The sequence below is a fragment of the Erpetoichthys calabaricus genome, chromosome 3 (genome assembly GCF_900747795.2).
Source record: "Erpetoichthys calabaricus chromosome 3, fErpCal1.3, whole genome shotgun sequence".
Classification (NCBI taxonomy): Eukaryota; Metazoa; Chordata; class Cladistia; order Polypteriformes; family Polypteridae; genus Erpetoichthys; species Erpetoichthys calabaricus.
Genome location: NC_041396.2, coordinates 302,501,341 through 302,516,629, shown reverse-complemented (window position 1 = coordinate 302,516,629; position 15,289 = coordinate 302,501,341). Strand labels below are relative to the sequence as shown.

The 15,289-nt window shown below is 43.9% G+C and overlaps 1 protein-coding gene across 1 annotated transcript in view; it reads right to left on the bottom strand.

Annotated features, from left to right (window-relative positions):
* The window catches only part of sarnp (SAP domain containing ribonucleoprotein), a 101,793-nt gene that overhangs the window by 46,604 nt on the left and 39,900 nt on the right, over positions 1–15,289 (bottom strand). The window contains exons 8-9 of the mRNA XM_051925114.1: positions 5,109–5,134; positions 3,089–3,156 (exon numbers count right to left, since the gene is read on the bottom strand). Coding sequence (XP_051781074.1) covers positions 3,089–3,156; positions 5,109–5,134 — 94 coding nt within the window. The remainder of the gene's footprint in view (positions 1–3,088; positions 3,157–5,108; positions 5,135–15,289) is intronic.

Sequence of the window (15,289 nt, the reverse complement as noted above, 5' to 3'; positions counted from 1 at the left end):
AATGGATGGATGGATAAAACTGAATAAACCTCCCACCTCTCTGTACCCTCCCAATTCTATTCAGTCTGGAGAGATTGCAAGGTGACAGCCATCGACTAACTGGAACGCGCCAACTACTGCTGGGCCAGTTCCCAAAGTATTTCATCCCACTGAGTTTACGATTTCTGAACAGACTGGCCTGACCGATTATACTCGGTTGCCATTTCCTGCACTCTTCGGGGATTGGCTCTTTTACTTCCAGGTCATCTATAGTAATCCCACGCTATATCGCGCTTCGACTTTCGCGGCTTCACTCCATCGCGGATTTTATATGTAAGCATATTTAAATATATATCGCAGATTTTTTGCTGGTTCGCGGATTTCTGCGGACAATGGGTCTTTTAATTTCTGGTACATGCTTCCTCAGTTGGTTTGCCCAGTTGATTTCATACAAGGGACGCTATTGGCAGATGGCTGAGAACCTACCCAACTAGAGCGCGTATTACGGATTAAATAAAACTCCTCAAATATATTGTGAGCACGGGGGCTGTTCGCAACCCTAGAGGATAGTGCCGCTCCTCAAAAAACGCTGAAAGTTTACCTTCACATTGCTGCCATCCTTGCTGGGCTTACATGTGGCTGCTTTGTCAAGCGATATGCTTCCCGCATGGTGCTTCGCATACTTCAAAGCTTGAATGGCACCTATTGATTTTTGATTGTTTACTTTTCTCTCTCTCTTGCTCTGACATTCTCTGCTCCTGACGGAGGGGGTGTGAGCAGAGGGGCTGTTCGCACACTGGCCTAGAGGATATGGACGCTCCTCTAAAAAATGCTGAAAGACTACCTTCACATTGCTCCCTTCCTTGCAGCTGCTTTATACGGCGGTGCTTCACATACTTAAAAGCCAAACAGCACCTATTGATTTTTGATTGTTTGCTTTTCTCTCTCTCTGACATTCTCTGCTCCTGACGCGCACTCCTTTGAAGAGGAAGATATGTTTGCATTCTTTTAATTGTGAGACGGAACGGTCATCTCTGTCTCATAGTTTAAACTTTTGAAAAAGAGACAAATGTTTGTTTGCAGTGTTTGAATAAAGTTCCTGTCTCTCTACAACCTCCTGTGTTTCTGTGCAAATCTGTGACCCAAGCATGACAATATAAAAATAACCATATAAACATATGGTTTCTACTTCGCGGATTTTCACCTTTCGCGGGGGGTTCTGGAACGCAACCCCCGCGATTGAGGAAGGATTACTGTATATTGCTGCATCATAGGAAGATTAATGCAGCCTGCAAAGCACAACCGACTGCCCTTTAACTCTTTCAGGGCTGATGTCGACTTTTGTCAAAATTCAGGCGTAGAGGAGGGTAAACGGCTGTAAACTGCAACAAAACTCATCCTTATGTTTTAGTTCAACTCTCTTTGCTAGAAGGAAAGTTACATGGCTTTGATGATTTAACCTCGATTCCCTACACGTAAATGAGTAGCAAAGAGCAAACAACCTTAAAATGGCACCAACATCTGGCAAGAGACCAAAGCGAACGTGCAAAGCAAAATACTCCATGGACGTTTTACGTAATTTCGTTGAATCGGATTATGACTTGTCATACTGAGTTTGATGCAAGTGATCTGCAGATCAAAAATGAAAGTGAGGTACCAGCATCATCTGATCGGTCCCCAGGTGATCGTGGTGCTGAACACTTTTGTGTAGCTGATGCGCCTACCGAAGACAGCCAGGCAGCTGGGCCACCGTGCAATCCTGCTGACCATTGAGGTGCCCCCAATGATGCCGAACATGCGCCAACAGCACCCACAGCACATAGCAACAGACGTTTTATGTTGACTTAAGTGTGAAATCATTGCTCTGTGTGCTTTTCGGAAAAAAATATTCAGCCCTCAAAGAGTTAAGGAAAAATAGACATTAACAAAGAATAGTGGAAAGGCTACACCACCGATGCTTAGGTTGGAGGTGAGCTTGAGGGAATGACCTGAACCTTCACTTTACCTTACACATTATATATGAAAAGCCATAAACACATATTGTTAACAACAATCTCTTAAGGACAAACCATACGTGTGCAGAGAACTAGGTGCATCAGCATGGCACAATACATTCAGAAGCTCCCAACACTTTTAAAACAGAAGCAGAAAGACGTGATATAAACTCACACAGAAATAAAACGGAAAGGGTGGAGATTTTATACATATGCGCAATGCTTGCAAGTGGCTTGTCAATACGGTCAGAAAAAGAAGACCCTTGAGTGCCCCCTTGCACACGACGCATCAAAAGAAAGGGGAGCAGATTGTTACGGTTATGTAACTGGCCCTTCTGCCATCCTTCCTCGCCAGGAGATACGTGTGGGGAACTTCCGATGGCGCACAAAGGCAGCCAAGAGGATCCTGCCGTGATAATTCAATTTGCTCCTCTCACTGCACTCTCCTAAAAAGCTATTTTCTCCCAACGAGGGGCTATTATATCTCCCTCCCGCTGTCTCAAGTTTCCGTTGCGGAGATTAAAAATAAAACAATTATAAAAGAATAAGACTGGAGGTGTGCAAATGCCGATAGGGTGACCTTACATAATACCACCTTATCTTTCTGTGGCATGAACACAAATTGCATTTGCACCACAACTTTGGAAAGAGGTGCATTGTGAGAGGTCAGGAATGTCAGTCAAGCAAATCAGTATGCAGAAAGACGTGAGAGCCATTTGCCAGCCTCTCTTTCTTAATGTCAGAAAGAACACGTGTGCTTTTATCGAGCGTGCATTCTTAAAAGATAAGACACTCCAGGTATCTAATGGAGCTAACATCCTGTTCTGCTCAGGAGGTGGCTACTTCACAGCTGCCCCCCCAAAAAAATTACAAGCTAATACAGTAAAATGTTCCACAGGAAGTCGGCGCTTGCTATCTTGATGTTCTAGAATTCAAGAAATGGAGTCCCTTTGCCTCCACTCTCAATTTCTGATGCTCTACATGGACATATATCACCGTTTGGCTTCAAGTTTATGTAAAACCACAAGGTCAATCCATTCAGCTGATCTTTTAGGAGACCATTCCCTCTTATAAGCCCCTCGGTTATACTAAAGTAACAACAGTTAAGGCCTCACCTTCTTGAGACTGAAGACACGTTCATCCCAAAGCGCTGGGCTCTCTTCTTCAGCTGATCAACGGTCACCTGCAAACACAACACAAACTTCAGCCCTGACCAGTCCATGCATTTAGCAACTTACAGCACATCCAGAAAGTATTCCCAGCGCATCACCTTTTGCCACATTTTGTTATGTCACAGCCTTATTCCAGAATGGATTAAATGCATTTTTTTCCTCAGAATTCTACACACAACACCCCATAATGACAACGTGAAAAAAGTTTACTTGAGGTTTTTGCAAATTTATTAAAATAAAAAAACTGAGAAATCCCATGTCCATAAGTATTCACAGCCTTTGCTCAATACTTTGTCGATGCACCTTTGGCAGCAATTCCAGCCTCAAGTCTTGTTGAATATGATGCCACAAGCTTGGCACACCTATCCTTGGCCAGTTTCGCCCATTCCTCTTTGCAGCACCTCTCAAGCTCCATCAGGTTGGATGGGAAGCGTCGGTGCACAGCCATTTTAAGATCTCTCCAGAGATGTTCAATCAGATTCAAGTCTGGGCTCTGGCTGGGCCACTCAAGGACATTCACAGAGTTGTCCTGAAGCCACTCCTTTGATATCTTGGCTGTGTGCTTAGGGTCGTTGTCCTGCTGAAAGATGAACCGTCGCCCCAGTCTGAGGTCAAGAGCGCTCTGGAGCAGGTTTTCATCCAGGATGTCTCTGTACATTGCTGCAGTCATCTTTCCCTTTATCCTGACTAGTCTCCCAGTTCCTGCCACTGTAAAACATCCCCACAGCATGATGCTGCCACCACCATGCTTCACTGTAGGGATGGTATTGGCCTGGTGATGAGCGGTGCCTGGTTTCCTCCAAACGTGACACCTGGCATTCATACCAAAGAGTTCAATCTTTTGTCTCATCAGACCGACAGAGAATTTTCTTTCTCGTGGTCTGAGAGTCCTTCAGGTGCCTTTTGGCAAACTCCAGGCGGGCTGCCATGTGCCTTTTACTAAGGAGTGGCTTCCGTCTGGCCACTCTACCATACAGGCCTGATTGGTGGATTGCTGCAGAGATGGTTGTCCTTCTGGAAGGTTCTCCTCTCTCCACAGAGGACTTCTGGAGCTCTGACAGAGTGACCATCGGGTTCTTGGTCACCTCCCTGACTAAGGCCTTTCACACCCGATCGCTCAGTTTAGATGGCCGGCCAGCTCTAGGAAGACTCCTAGTGGTTTCGAACTTCTTCCACTTACGGATGATGGAGGCCACTGTGCTCATTGGGACCTTCAAAGCAGCAGAAATGTTTCTGTAACCTTCCCCAGATTTGTGCCTCGAGACAATCCTGTCTCGGAGGTCTACAGACAATTCTTGTGACTTCATGCTTGGTTTGTTCTCTGACATGAACTGTCAACTGTGGGACCTTATATAGACAGGTGTGTGCCTTTCCAAATCATGTCCAGTCAACTGAATTTACCACAGGTGGACTCCAATGAAGCTGCAGAAACATCTCAAGGATGATCAGGGGAAACAGGATGCACCTGAGCTCAATTTGGAGCTTCATGGCAAAGGCTGTGAATACTTATGGACATGGGATTTCTCAATTTTTTTATTTTTAATAAATTTGCAAAAATCTCAAGTAAACTTTTTTCACGTTGTCATTATGGGGTGTTGTGTGTAGAATTCTGAGGAAAAAAATGAATTTAATCCATTCTGGAATAAGGCTGTGACATAACAAAATGTGGAAAAAGTGATGTGCTGGGAATACTTTCCGGATGCACTGTATTAGTGACTTCTAACTGGAGGCGACCACCACGATTAATGAATGAAGTGCAGAGATGATGGGCTACCATTCTATTAGGATTTGCTGTGCAGCAGTGTGGACAATTGGAGCATCCTTTATTTGCTATACGTACGTTCCTTACTCTACAAAAAAGGTGAGAGCGACATACGCCACTGAATCGGTCATTTTAAGCTGCCACTTTGCAGGAGGAGATGGAGGGGGGAGAAGAAGAGAAAAAAAACGACGGCTTACTTACGCTTGGTTTGCTGGTCACTGAAGACCCTGAAATGAGAAATAATTTCTGCTGTTAATCTTTTTTCCAAGAAAGTGCTGGTCACTCGGCCCACTGCCAGGTCCCCTGGCATAATGAACTACTGCTCTCCAGAGGACAATCCTCCCCCACAGCTACTGCTGCCTTTGCTGATGAATCAAAACTTGAACCGGATCCAGCTGCTGCGTGTGACCCGTGGTCTGCAGTTAAACCATCAACTGGACAAAAACCAAACAAATAAGCTACCCGAGAGTCTACATGCACTTAAGAGCGGCAGGAGTAAGCTTACAGCTTAAAGCTCAAGCAAATGGAGTGAAAGAAAACTTTCTTAAAATCATTTATAAAACTCACTGCTTTTAGAATCAAACTTAACTCCAGCTCATAAAAGTTACAGTGCAGCATTAACAACTTTACAGGCAAAGATGTTAACAGAAGTGGCCTTCAGATAGCATGTGCACCCACACCAGGGTCCATTTGAGAGCCACCAGCAATCACCAGCATCAGTAATGCTAACAAAACATTAGAACACTATGGACGAGAACAGGCCATTCAGCTCAACAAAGATCGCCAGTCCTGTCCACTTATTTCTTCCAAAAAAAAAAAAAACAAAAGTTGAGTTTTGAAAGTCCCTAAAGTCTTACTGTCCACCACACTACTTGGTCTCTTATTCCAAGTGTCTATCGTTCTGTTTGAAGAAAAACTTCCTAATGTTTGTGTGAATTTCCCCTTCAAAAGTTCCCAGCTGTGTCCCCCGTGTTCTCGATGAACTCATTTTAAAGTCACCATCTGATCCACTGCACTAATTCCCTTCATCATTTTAAACACGTCAGTCAGGTCTCCTCTTCATCTCTGTAAAGGCTCAGCTCTTTAAATCTTCATAACTCACCCCCTGTAGCCCTCAATCAGCCTCGTCGCTCTTCTCTGGACTTTCTCCAGTGCTGCTGTGTCTTTATGGAGTCATAAACTGACCACAGTACTCAAGATGAGGCCTCACCAGTGTGTTATAAAGGTTGAGCAGAACCTCCTGTGACTTGTACTGCACACATCAAGGCGCTATATAACCTGACATTCTGTTAGCCTTCTTAATGTCTTCTGAACACTGTCTAGAAGTCGATAGCTTAGAGTCCACTACGACTCCTAAATCCTTCTCATAAGGTGGACTCTTGATTTTCAGACCTCCATTATGTATTCACACCTCACATTTTTCCTTTCTATCTGTAATTCTTTAATAATAATAATAATAATTCATTAAATTTATATAGCGCTTTTCTCAGTACTCAAAGCGCTACACACAGGGAGGAACCGGGAAGCAAACCCACAACCTTCCACAGTCTCCTTACTGCGCCATTTACTGACATTAAATTTCATCTGCCACAAGTCAGCCTAAGCCTGTCTGCTGTCCAAGCCCTTCTGAGATGATACAACGGATTCCAAGTTATCTGCTAATCCACCTATCTTGGTATCATCTGCAAACTTAACCAGCTTGTTACGGATATTCCTATCTGAATCATTTATATATATTAACAGTTGCGGCCCTAACACTGACACCCTTACCTTACAACTCTGGCGGCTAGGACTACATAGGTCCTCAGTAACTGCCATAAAGAGCAGAATAATCTTCCCCCTCAAACACCACTTGGTACTCCAGAATGACAAAGCAGAAACAGAATCTTAGGAACTTTAATTGCAAATCTCTATTATAATAAAAAAATCCTGGGACGACACTTTTTAGCCTGAGACGAGACGTGGCTTTTTCAGAGAGATATTTTCACGTCCCGCAAGAAGAGACCTTGTGCCAAGAGATTTAACCATGTCTGGGGCCGGAAATGGCGAGCAAAGCCCCCTACTTTATTAAAACTAGAAAACTGAAATATCACATTAACACAAGTATTCAGATCCTTTGCTGAAGGCCCTTGGCAGTGATTACAGCTTGGAGTCTTCTTGGGTCTGACACTGCAAGCTGTTCATGGCTGGATCTGGGAATTTTCTGCCATTGTCCTCCTCAGATCCTCACAAGATCTGTAAGACTGGATGGAGAACAATGGTGGTCAGCTAATTTCTGGTCTCTCCAGAGATATACAGATGAGTAGAATTTTCAGTTCTGGCTGGACAACCCAAGGACATTCCCAGAGTTGCCCCTCAGCCACTCATTGTATTTGCTTTTTGCTTAAGGTGGTGGTCCTGTTGGAAGGTGAACCTTTGGCCCAGTCTAACATCCGGAATGCTGTGGAGCAGGTTTTCATTAAGTACATCTCTGGATTTACTTCCTTCAGCTTTCCTTCTGCCCTGTCTATTCTCCCTGACCTTAATGCTGTCACCAACATTCTGCACTGTCAGAATGACATTGTGCTGGTGATAAGCAGGTGCCCGGTTTCCTCCGGACAGGACGCTTAGAATTGAGGCTAAACAGTTCATTCTTGGTTTCATCAGGGCAGAAAATCTTGTTTCGAACAGTCCCGAGAGTCCTTTAGGTGCCTTTATGCAAACTCCACGAATGCTTTGAAATGTTGTCTGCCCACTGACATAAAGCACAGATTACTGGAGTACTGCAGTTTAGGTTTGTCCTTCAAGAAGTTTCTCCAGTTTCCACATAGCTTCTCCGGAGCTCAGCCAAACGTCTAGGTCACCCTCTCTTATCATGGCCCTTCTCCCACAATTACTCAGTTTGGCCATTCAGCTAGCTCTACGAAGTGTCATGGTTGTTCCAAACATCTTACATTTAACACTTATGTAAGTCGCTGTGATCTTGGGAACCTTCAATGGTGCAACTTGTTTTTTCTTAGCCATCCCCAGATTTCTACTTTATCACAATCCTGCCTCTAAGCTTTTCAGGAAATTCTTTCTACCTCACAGCTCAATTGTGGAACCTCCTAGACAGGCGTCTGCCTTTACTAATCATGTCTACAGTATTTTGCGCACTATAAGGCGCACTTAAAAGCCTTTAATTTTCTCAAAAATCCACGGTGCGCCTTTAAATTCGGTGCGCCTTATGTGTGCACTGAGTTCCAAAATCTGTAAAAATGTTGTTGTGCATTTTAGTAAGCGCTCTGCTTGATTGACTGTCAGACCATTTCCTGCCGACATAGGGACGTAGTAATACGTACACTATGAACGCTGGCAGCGATAAACCAATTGCAGAACATTACGTAAAGCCACGTACACTTACCTCCGCCACGCCTACGGCAGGTAGGTATATTGTACTACTGGTGCACTGCGAAACCACATTTGTTTGGCTAAGGACCCTGAAAATGGCATCAGAGACATGCTTACGATGCACAATTCAAACTACAGGCTATCAGTTACGCGGTTGTAAATGGGAATAGAGCAGCAGCGAGAGAATTTAAAATCAATGAATCTATGGTTCGGAGTGGAGGAAGCAGGAGAATGAATTGCGCCAAGTTAAAAAGACAAAAAAGAGTTTCCGCGGGAACAAGGCGAGGTGGCCAGAGTTGGAAGACCAACTTGAACAATGGATTCTTGAACAAAGAGCAGCCGGGAGAAGCGTCTCTACAGTCACCATTCGACTGAAGGCAATAACGATAGCACAAGACATGAAGCTCGAGCACTTTCAAGGAGGTCCGTCTTGGTGCTTTCGTTTATGAAAAGGCGCCATCTCGCCATCCGCGCACGAACTACCGTGGCGCAGCAACTGCCAGCGGATTACAAAGAAAAGCTGACCATCTTCCGCACCTACTGCAGCAACAAGATTACCGACAAAAAAATCCAGGCCAACCACATCACCAACATGGACGAGGTCCCTCTCACTTTTGACATCCCTGTGAACCATACTGTGGAGAAAAAGGGGACCAGCACGGTATCCATACGCACCACGGGGCATGAGAAATCGGCTTTCACTGTTGTTCTTGGTTGCCACGGTAATGGACAGAAACTACCACCTATGGTCATTCTTAAGAGGAAGACGCTGCCAAAAGAAAAGTTTCCAGCCAGAGTCATCGTTAAGGCCAATCCAAAGGGCTGGATGGACGAGGAGAAAATGAGAGAGTGGCTGAGAGAGGTGTATGTGAAGAGACCGGGTGGGTTTTTCCATGCATCACCGTCTTTGTTGATCTGCGACTCCATGCGTGCCCATATCACCGCTACTGTGAAAAAACAAGTGAAGCAAATGAATACGGAGCTTGCCATCATTCCAGGAGGATTAACAAAAGAACTCCAACCGCTGGACATCGGTGTAAACAGGGCGTTCAAAGTGAAGATGCGAGCGTCATGGGAGCGATGGATGAGAGACGGCGAACACACCTTTACTAAGACTGGAAGGCAGCGCCGGGTGAGTTACGCCACCATATGTGAATGGATTGTGGATGCCTGGGCTAAGGTGTCTGCTTCGACTGTTGTCCGAGCTTACGCGAAAGCTGGAATCATTGCTGAACAGCCACCCGGCAACGAGACTGATTCCGACAATGACAAGAGGGAACCCGGCATGTTTGATGGCGAACTTGCCTATCTGTTCAATTCAGATACAGAAGGTGAGGACTTCGATGGATTTGTGACAACAAACTGATCAAAAAACAATGTGAGTGTATTTTTAAATACGTAGTAGAATAAGGTTTAACTAAACTCATTGTTTTGCTTCTGTTACCTTGTTTTTGCATGCGCCGAATAATACGGTGCGCCTTATGTATGGCTTAAGTACAGAAATAAGCCCCGCAATTGAGAGTGCGCCTTTCAATCCAGTGCGCCTTATGGTGCGCAAAATACTGTAGTTTAACTGATTGCAGGTGGACTCAGAAGATGGTGTAGAAATAGCTCTTATGACGGCTGACAGAATGCGATGGACAGACCTGTGCCAAATTTTAAAGTGTCACAGCAAAGGGTCTGAATACTTGCATCTAGTTTTCTTCCCCTAAAGCCCTGCTTTGTCATTCTGGGGTCTGAATACATTCCGAAGTCATTGTACCATGGCCATTAACTTCTTTAAAAGTTGAAATGGCACTCTGGAATAATATAAACAGCAGTGTCTCTCTCCATGTGGCGTTGCAGTCAAAAAAAAAAAAAAAAGTGTTGCCAAAAAAGTGGGAAAGGTGAGAAGTTAAACACATCGCTGCCTGGATTATTCCAGATTTCTAGATCAATTATTACATACATATCCTGATGCTCAGTTTTACATTTGAATAACATTTTAAACTCTTACTATCATGAAACATTTACATCAAATAACTGAACATTAATTAGCACGAGTAAGCAGAAGTCTAGATTTTAAAGACATTTTGGCAATTGCTATAACTACCAACGGTCGTATACACATAAATGTTACATGACAGTTTAAGGTAGTAGATTTATTTCAGCCACCTAAAAAAGGAATAATTTGAATGTAAAAAATAACAGGGTACAGCATATTAGCCCCATATAGTGAACAACAGGGTCAACAAACAAACAGGTATCGCTAGCTAAGCGGAGGAGAGGTATGCTCCAACATGTGGCAAGAGGTAGACTGACTCAAACGGAGGCTGGTGCGTGAGTGAGGAGGGCCCCGCCCACTTCCCCCTCCCCTCAGCCTGCTGCGTCTCTCGGATTCGCGCTAATAAAATCGGTACCGCAAGTGAACTATGATACTTAGCGCAATGAGAGAAGTCGCAAAATCAACCAGAAAGTTCACGCAAATTATAAAAAAAAAAAAACTGATCGAAAATCCGTTAAGTAGTTCTTTCGTGAAAAGCAGATGGATGGATTTTTATATATACAGGGCGAGTCAAAATTACGTTAAACACTAATGGATTATTTTTATCTTGACCGCACCCTTCCGGGTTGATGGATAGGTCATGGTGGACCATTGCCATGGCCTCCACACCGATCTGATTTGACCCCCTGTGATTTTTGGTTATAGGGTATGGTGAAGGAGCGCATGTATAGAAGGAAAGTTTGTGATATTAATGACCTGAAGGACAGAATACGGACTGTGGTATCATCTACTCCCTGTGTAGTGCGTTTCCAGGCTTTAAATGGTACTATTGCTCGTTGGGTTTTGTGTGTTGAACATGGTGGCGAACAGGTTGAGACATTCCTGTAAATCATCTTGCACACATACAGTATGTTTTGTGAAAAAATGGTTAACATAATTTTGACTCGCCCTCTCCGTGTGTGTGTGTGTCTCGGTACACGTACAAATCGGTTTACGACCAAAAAGTTCGCCAAAGTTTTGCCTCAGTTCACAACCACACACTCGGTATACGAACAAGCAAGTTTCCCTTTCGGTTTGTACATGTTCAGTCTCTTCTTGTGCATTTCCTGTGCAGCGAGCAAGAGAGCGACACACACACACACACACACACACACACACACATACGAGAGACAGAGACAGACGCAGACACACAGGCAGCACGAGAGAGAAAGAGGGCTGGACACATAAGGTAGGAAGGCAGTTAAAGAATGCACTGGGCTTGATTTTGTTCTCACTTCTGTTTACAGCGATCGGTTCGTAGCGTGCATTGTTGCAATGTTACTTTTCTTGGTGGTTTATTAAATTACGGATTTTTTCAAATGTTTATTTTTTCCCCTGTGCTTAAAACTCAAGGTTTTTTTTTTTTTTTTTAGCCAGCGATTGATAGTGCTATAGTGCAAACTATTGCAGTGTTAGTTTTCTCTGTTGTTCAAGGTTTTCTCAGTGTTATTCAATGTTTTTACATTTAGTTTACAATTACACTGTGCATTCCATGGTTTAATTAACTATATTTGTGCTTTAAAAACTTACATAAATATATTTACATACAGTTTGTATGGTCTGGAGCGTATTTACATACAATCCTATGGGGGAAATTGCTTCGGTTCACGACCAGAGTTTTGGAACGAATTATGGTCGTGAACTGAGGTTCCACTGTATATAGAATGAAACCCTGCAGCCCTCCAGGACCAGAGTTCAACACCCCTGCCACAAAGGATGGACTGGATAAACATGCCTGTCAGGAGCAGTTCATTCCCCACCATGACAGGTGGCAGTATTCTTCAGGGGGCACCTGCAGAGAGGTGTGGGAATTGAAGCCTGGAAAAAAATTATATCTATCTCCATCTCTAAGATAGATATAGATAGAGATAAAATAGATATAGATTATCTATTTATATATAATCTCTATATCTATCTACATACTGTATATATATCTATATCTATATACAGTGCATCCGGAAAGTATTCACAGCACATCACTTTTTTCACATTTTGTTATGTTACAGCCTTATTCCAAAATGGATTAAATTCATTTTTTTCCTCAGAATTCTACACATAACACCCCATAATGACAACGTGAAAAAAGTTTACTTGAGGTTTTTGCAAATTTATTAAAAATAAAAAAATTGAGAAAGCACATGTACGTAAGTATTCACAGCCTTTGCCGTGAAGCTCGAAATTGAGCTCAGGTGTATCCTGTTTCCCCTGATCATCTTTGAGATGTTTCTGCAGCTTCATTGGAGTCCACCTGTGGTAAATTCAGTTGACTGGACCTGATTTGGAAAGGCACACACCTGTCTATAGAAGGTCCCACAGTTGACAGTTCATGTCAGAGCACAAACCAAGCATGAAGTTAAAGGAATTGTCTGTAGACCTCCGAGACAGGATTGCCTCGAGGCACATATCTGGGGAAGGTTACAGAAAAATTTCTGCTGCTTTGAAGGTCCCAATGAGCCTCCATCATCCGTAAGTGGAAGAAGTTCGAAACCACCAGGACTCTTCCTAGAGCTGGCTGGCCATCTAAAACGGAGCGATCAGGGAAGAAGGGCCTTAGTCAGGGAGGTGACCAAGAACCTGATGGTCACTCTGTTAGAGCTCCAGATGTCCTCTGTGGAGAGAGGAGAACCTTCCAGAAGGACAACCATCTCTGCAGCAATCCACCAATCAGGCCTGTATGGTAGAGTGGCCAGACGGAAGCCACTCCTTAGTAAAAGGCACATGGCAGCCCACCTGGAGTTTGCAAAAAGGCACCTGAAGGACTCTCAGACCATGAGAAAGAAAATTCTCTGGTCTGATGAGACAAAGATTGAACTCTTTGGTGTGAATGCCGGGTGTCACGTTTGGAGGAAACCTGGCACCATCCCTACAGTGAAGCATGGTGGTGGCAGCATCATGCTGTGGGGATGTTTTTCAGTGGCAGGGACTGGGAGACTAGTCAGGATAAAGGGAAAGATGACTGCAGCAATGTACAGAGACATCCTGGATGAAAACCTGCTCCAGAGCGCTCTTGACCTCAGACTGGGGCAACGGTTCATCTTTCAGCAGGACAACGACCCTAAGCACACAGCCAAGATATCAAAGGAGTGGCTTCAGGACAACTCTGTGAATGTCCTTGAGTGGCCCAGCCAGAGCCCAGACTTGAATCCGATTGAACATCTCTGGAGAGATCTTAAAATGGCTGTGCACCGACGCTTCCCATCCAACCTGATGGAGCTTGAGAGGTTCTGCAAAGAGGATTGGGCGAAACTGGCCAAGGATAGGTGTGCCAAGCTTGTGGCATCATATTCAAAAAGACTTGAGGCTGGAATTGCTGCCAAAGGTGCATCGACAAAGTATTGGGCAAAGGCTGTAAATACTTATGGACATGGGATTTCTCAGTTTTTTTATTTTTAATAAATTTGCAAAAACCTCAAGTAAACTTTTTTCACGTTGTCATTATGGGGTGTTGTGTGTAGAGGAAAAAAATGAATTTAATCCATTCTGGAATAAGGCTGTGACATAACAAAATGTGGAAAAAGTGATGTACTGTGAATACTTTCTGGATGCACTGTATATCTGTATCTATATCTCTATATATCTTATATCTACATATATATATATATCTTATATCTACATATATATATATATCTTATATCTACATCTATATATCTCTATCTATCTATTATATATTATATATATTTAATATATACACACACACAGTAATCCCTCGCTACTTCGCGGTTCACTTTTCGCGGATTTACGACTTCGCGGATTTTATATGTAAGCATATCTAAATATATAACGCGGATTTTTCGCTGCTTCGCGGGTTTCTGTGGACAATGGGTCTTTTTACTTGCTTCCTCAGTTGGTTTGCCCAGTTGATTTCATACAAGAGATGCTATTGGCGGATGGCTGAGAAGCTACCCAATCAGAGCACGCAGTTAAGTTCCTGTGTGCTGCTGATTGGCTCAGCGACGGAATGTTGCATTAACCAGGAAGTCTCATCTCACTCATTCATCATTAACGTGCTAATGCTTCAGGGGCCGTGTCCAAGCACCAACAGAAGATGCAAATGATTGCAGAAAAGGTAAAAGTTTTGGATATGTTGAAGGAAGGGAACAGCTACACCGCTGCAGGACATCGATTCTTTTTATTTAAAAGGGAGGAAAAGCACATAAGATCTACGGCCGCAGTGTCCTTTAACCAGGGTGCAAAACGAGTTGCAAGTGGACGTGATAAGGCAGTAGTCTGGATGGAATCTGCTTTAGGAATCTTTGCAACAAGGTTGACAACGTCATGACCGCCTACAAGCTGCTACGTGTACTTCGCTATACAGTAAGTGTAAACTTATCTACTGATTTCATATTGCTTAGCAGTTTTCCCTGTTATTAACAGAGTAAATGGTGGGTTGTAAACAATACAGGGAGGGTTTAAAAACGTCCAAATACACGTTAAATAATTAAATAAATATAGTGTCCCTACTTCGCGGAAATTCAGTTATCGCGGTCGGCCTTGGAACCTATCTCCCGCGATAAGTGAGGGATTACTGTATATCTTATATCTATATATATCTATATCTATATATATCTATATCCGCATCGAGAGGAGTCAGATGAGGTGGCTCGGGCATCTGATCAGGATGCCTCCTGGACGCCTCCCTGGTGATGTGTTCCGGGCATGTCCAACCGGGAGGAGGCCCCGGTGAAGACCCAGGACACGCTGGAGGGACTATGTCTCCCGGCTGGCCTGGGAATGCCTCGGGATTCTCCCGGAAGAGCTAGAAGTGGCCGCGGAGAGGGAAGTCTGGGCATCTCTGCTCAAGCTGCTGCCCCCGCGACCCGACCTCGGATAAGTGGAAGAGGATGGATGGATATATAAAAGATTATTTACAAGTTTTTGCCAAGAAATACTAGTCTGTCAACCATCTCTGGTGTTGGCAAGCTCTAAACCAGAACACAATTTTCCACAGCACAATCTGAGGGGATGCTGAGGCACCGTTTGGCCAGAAGAG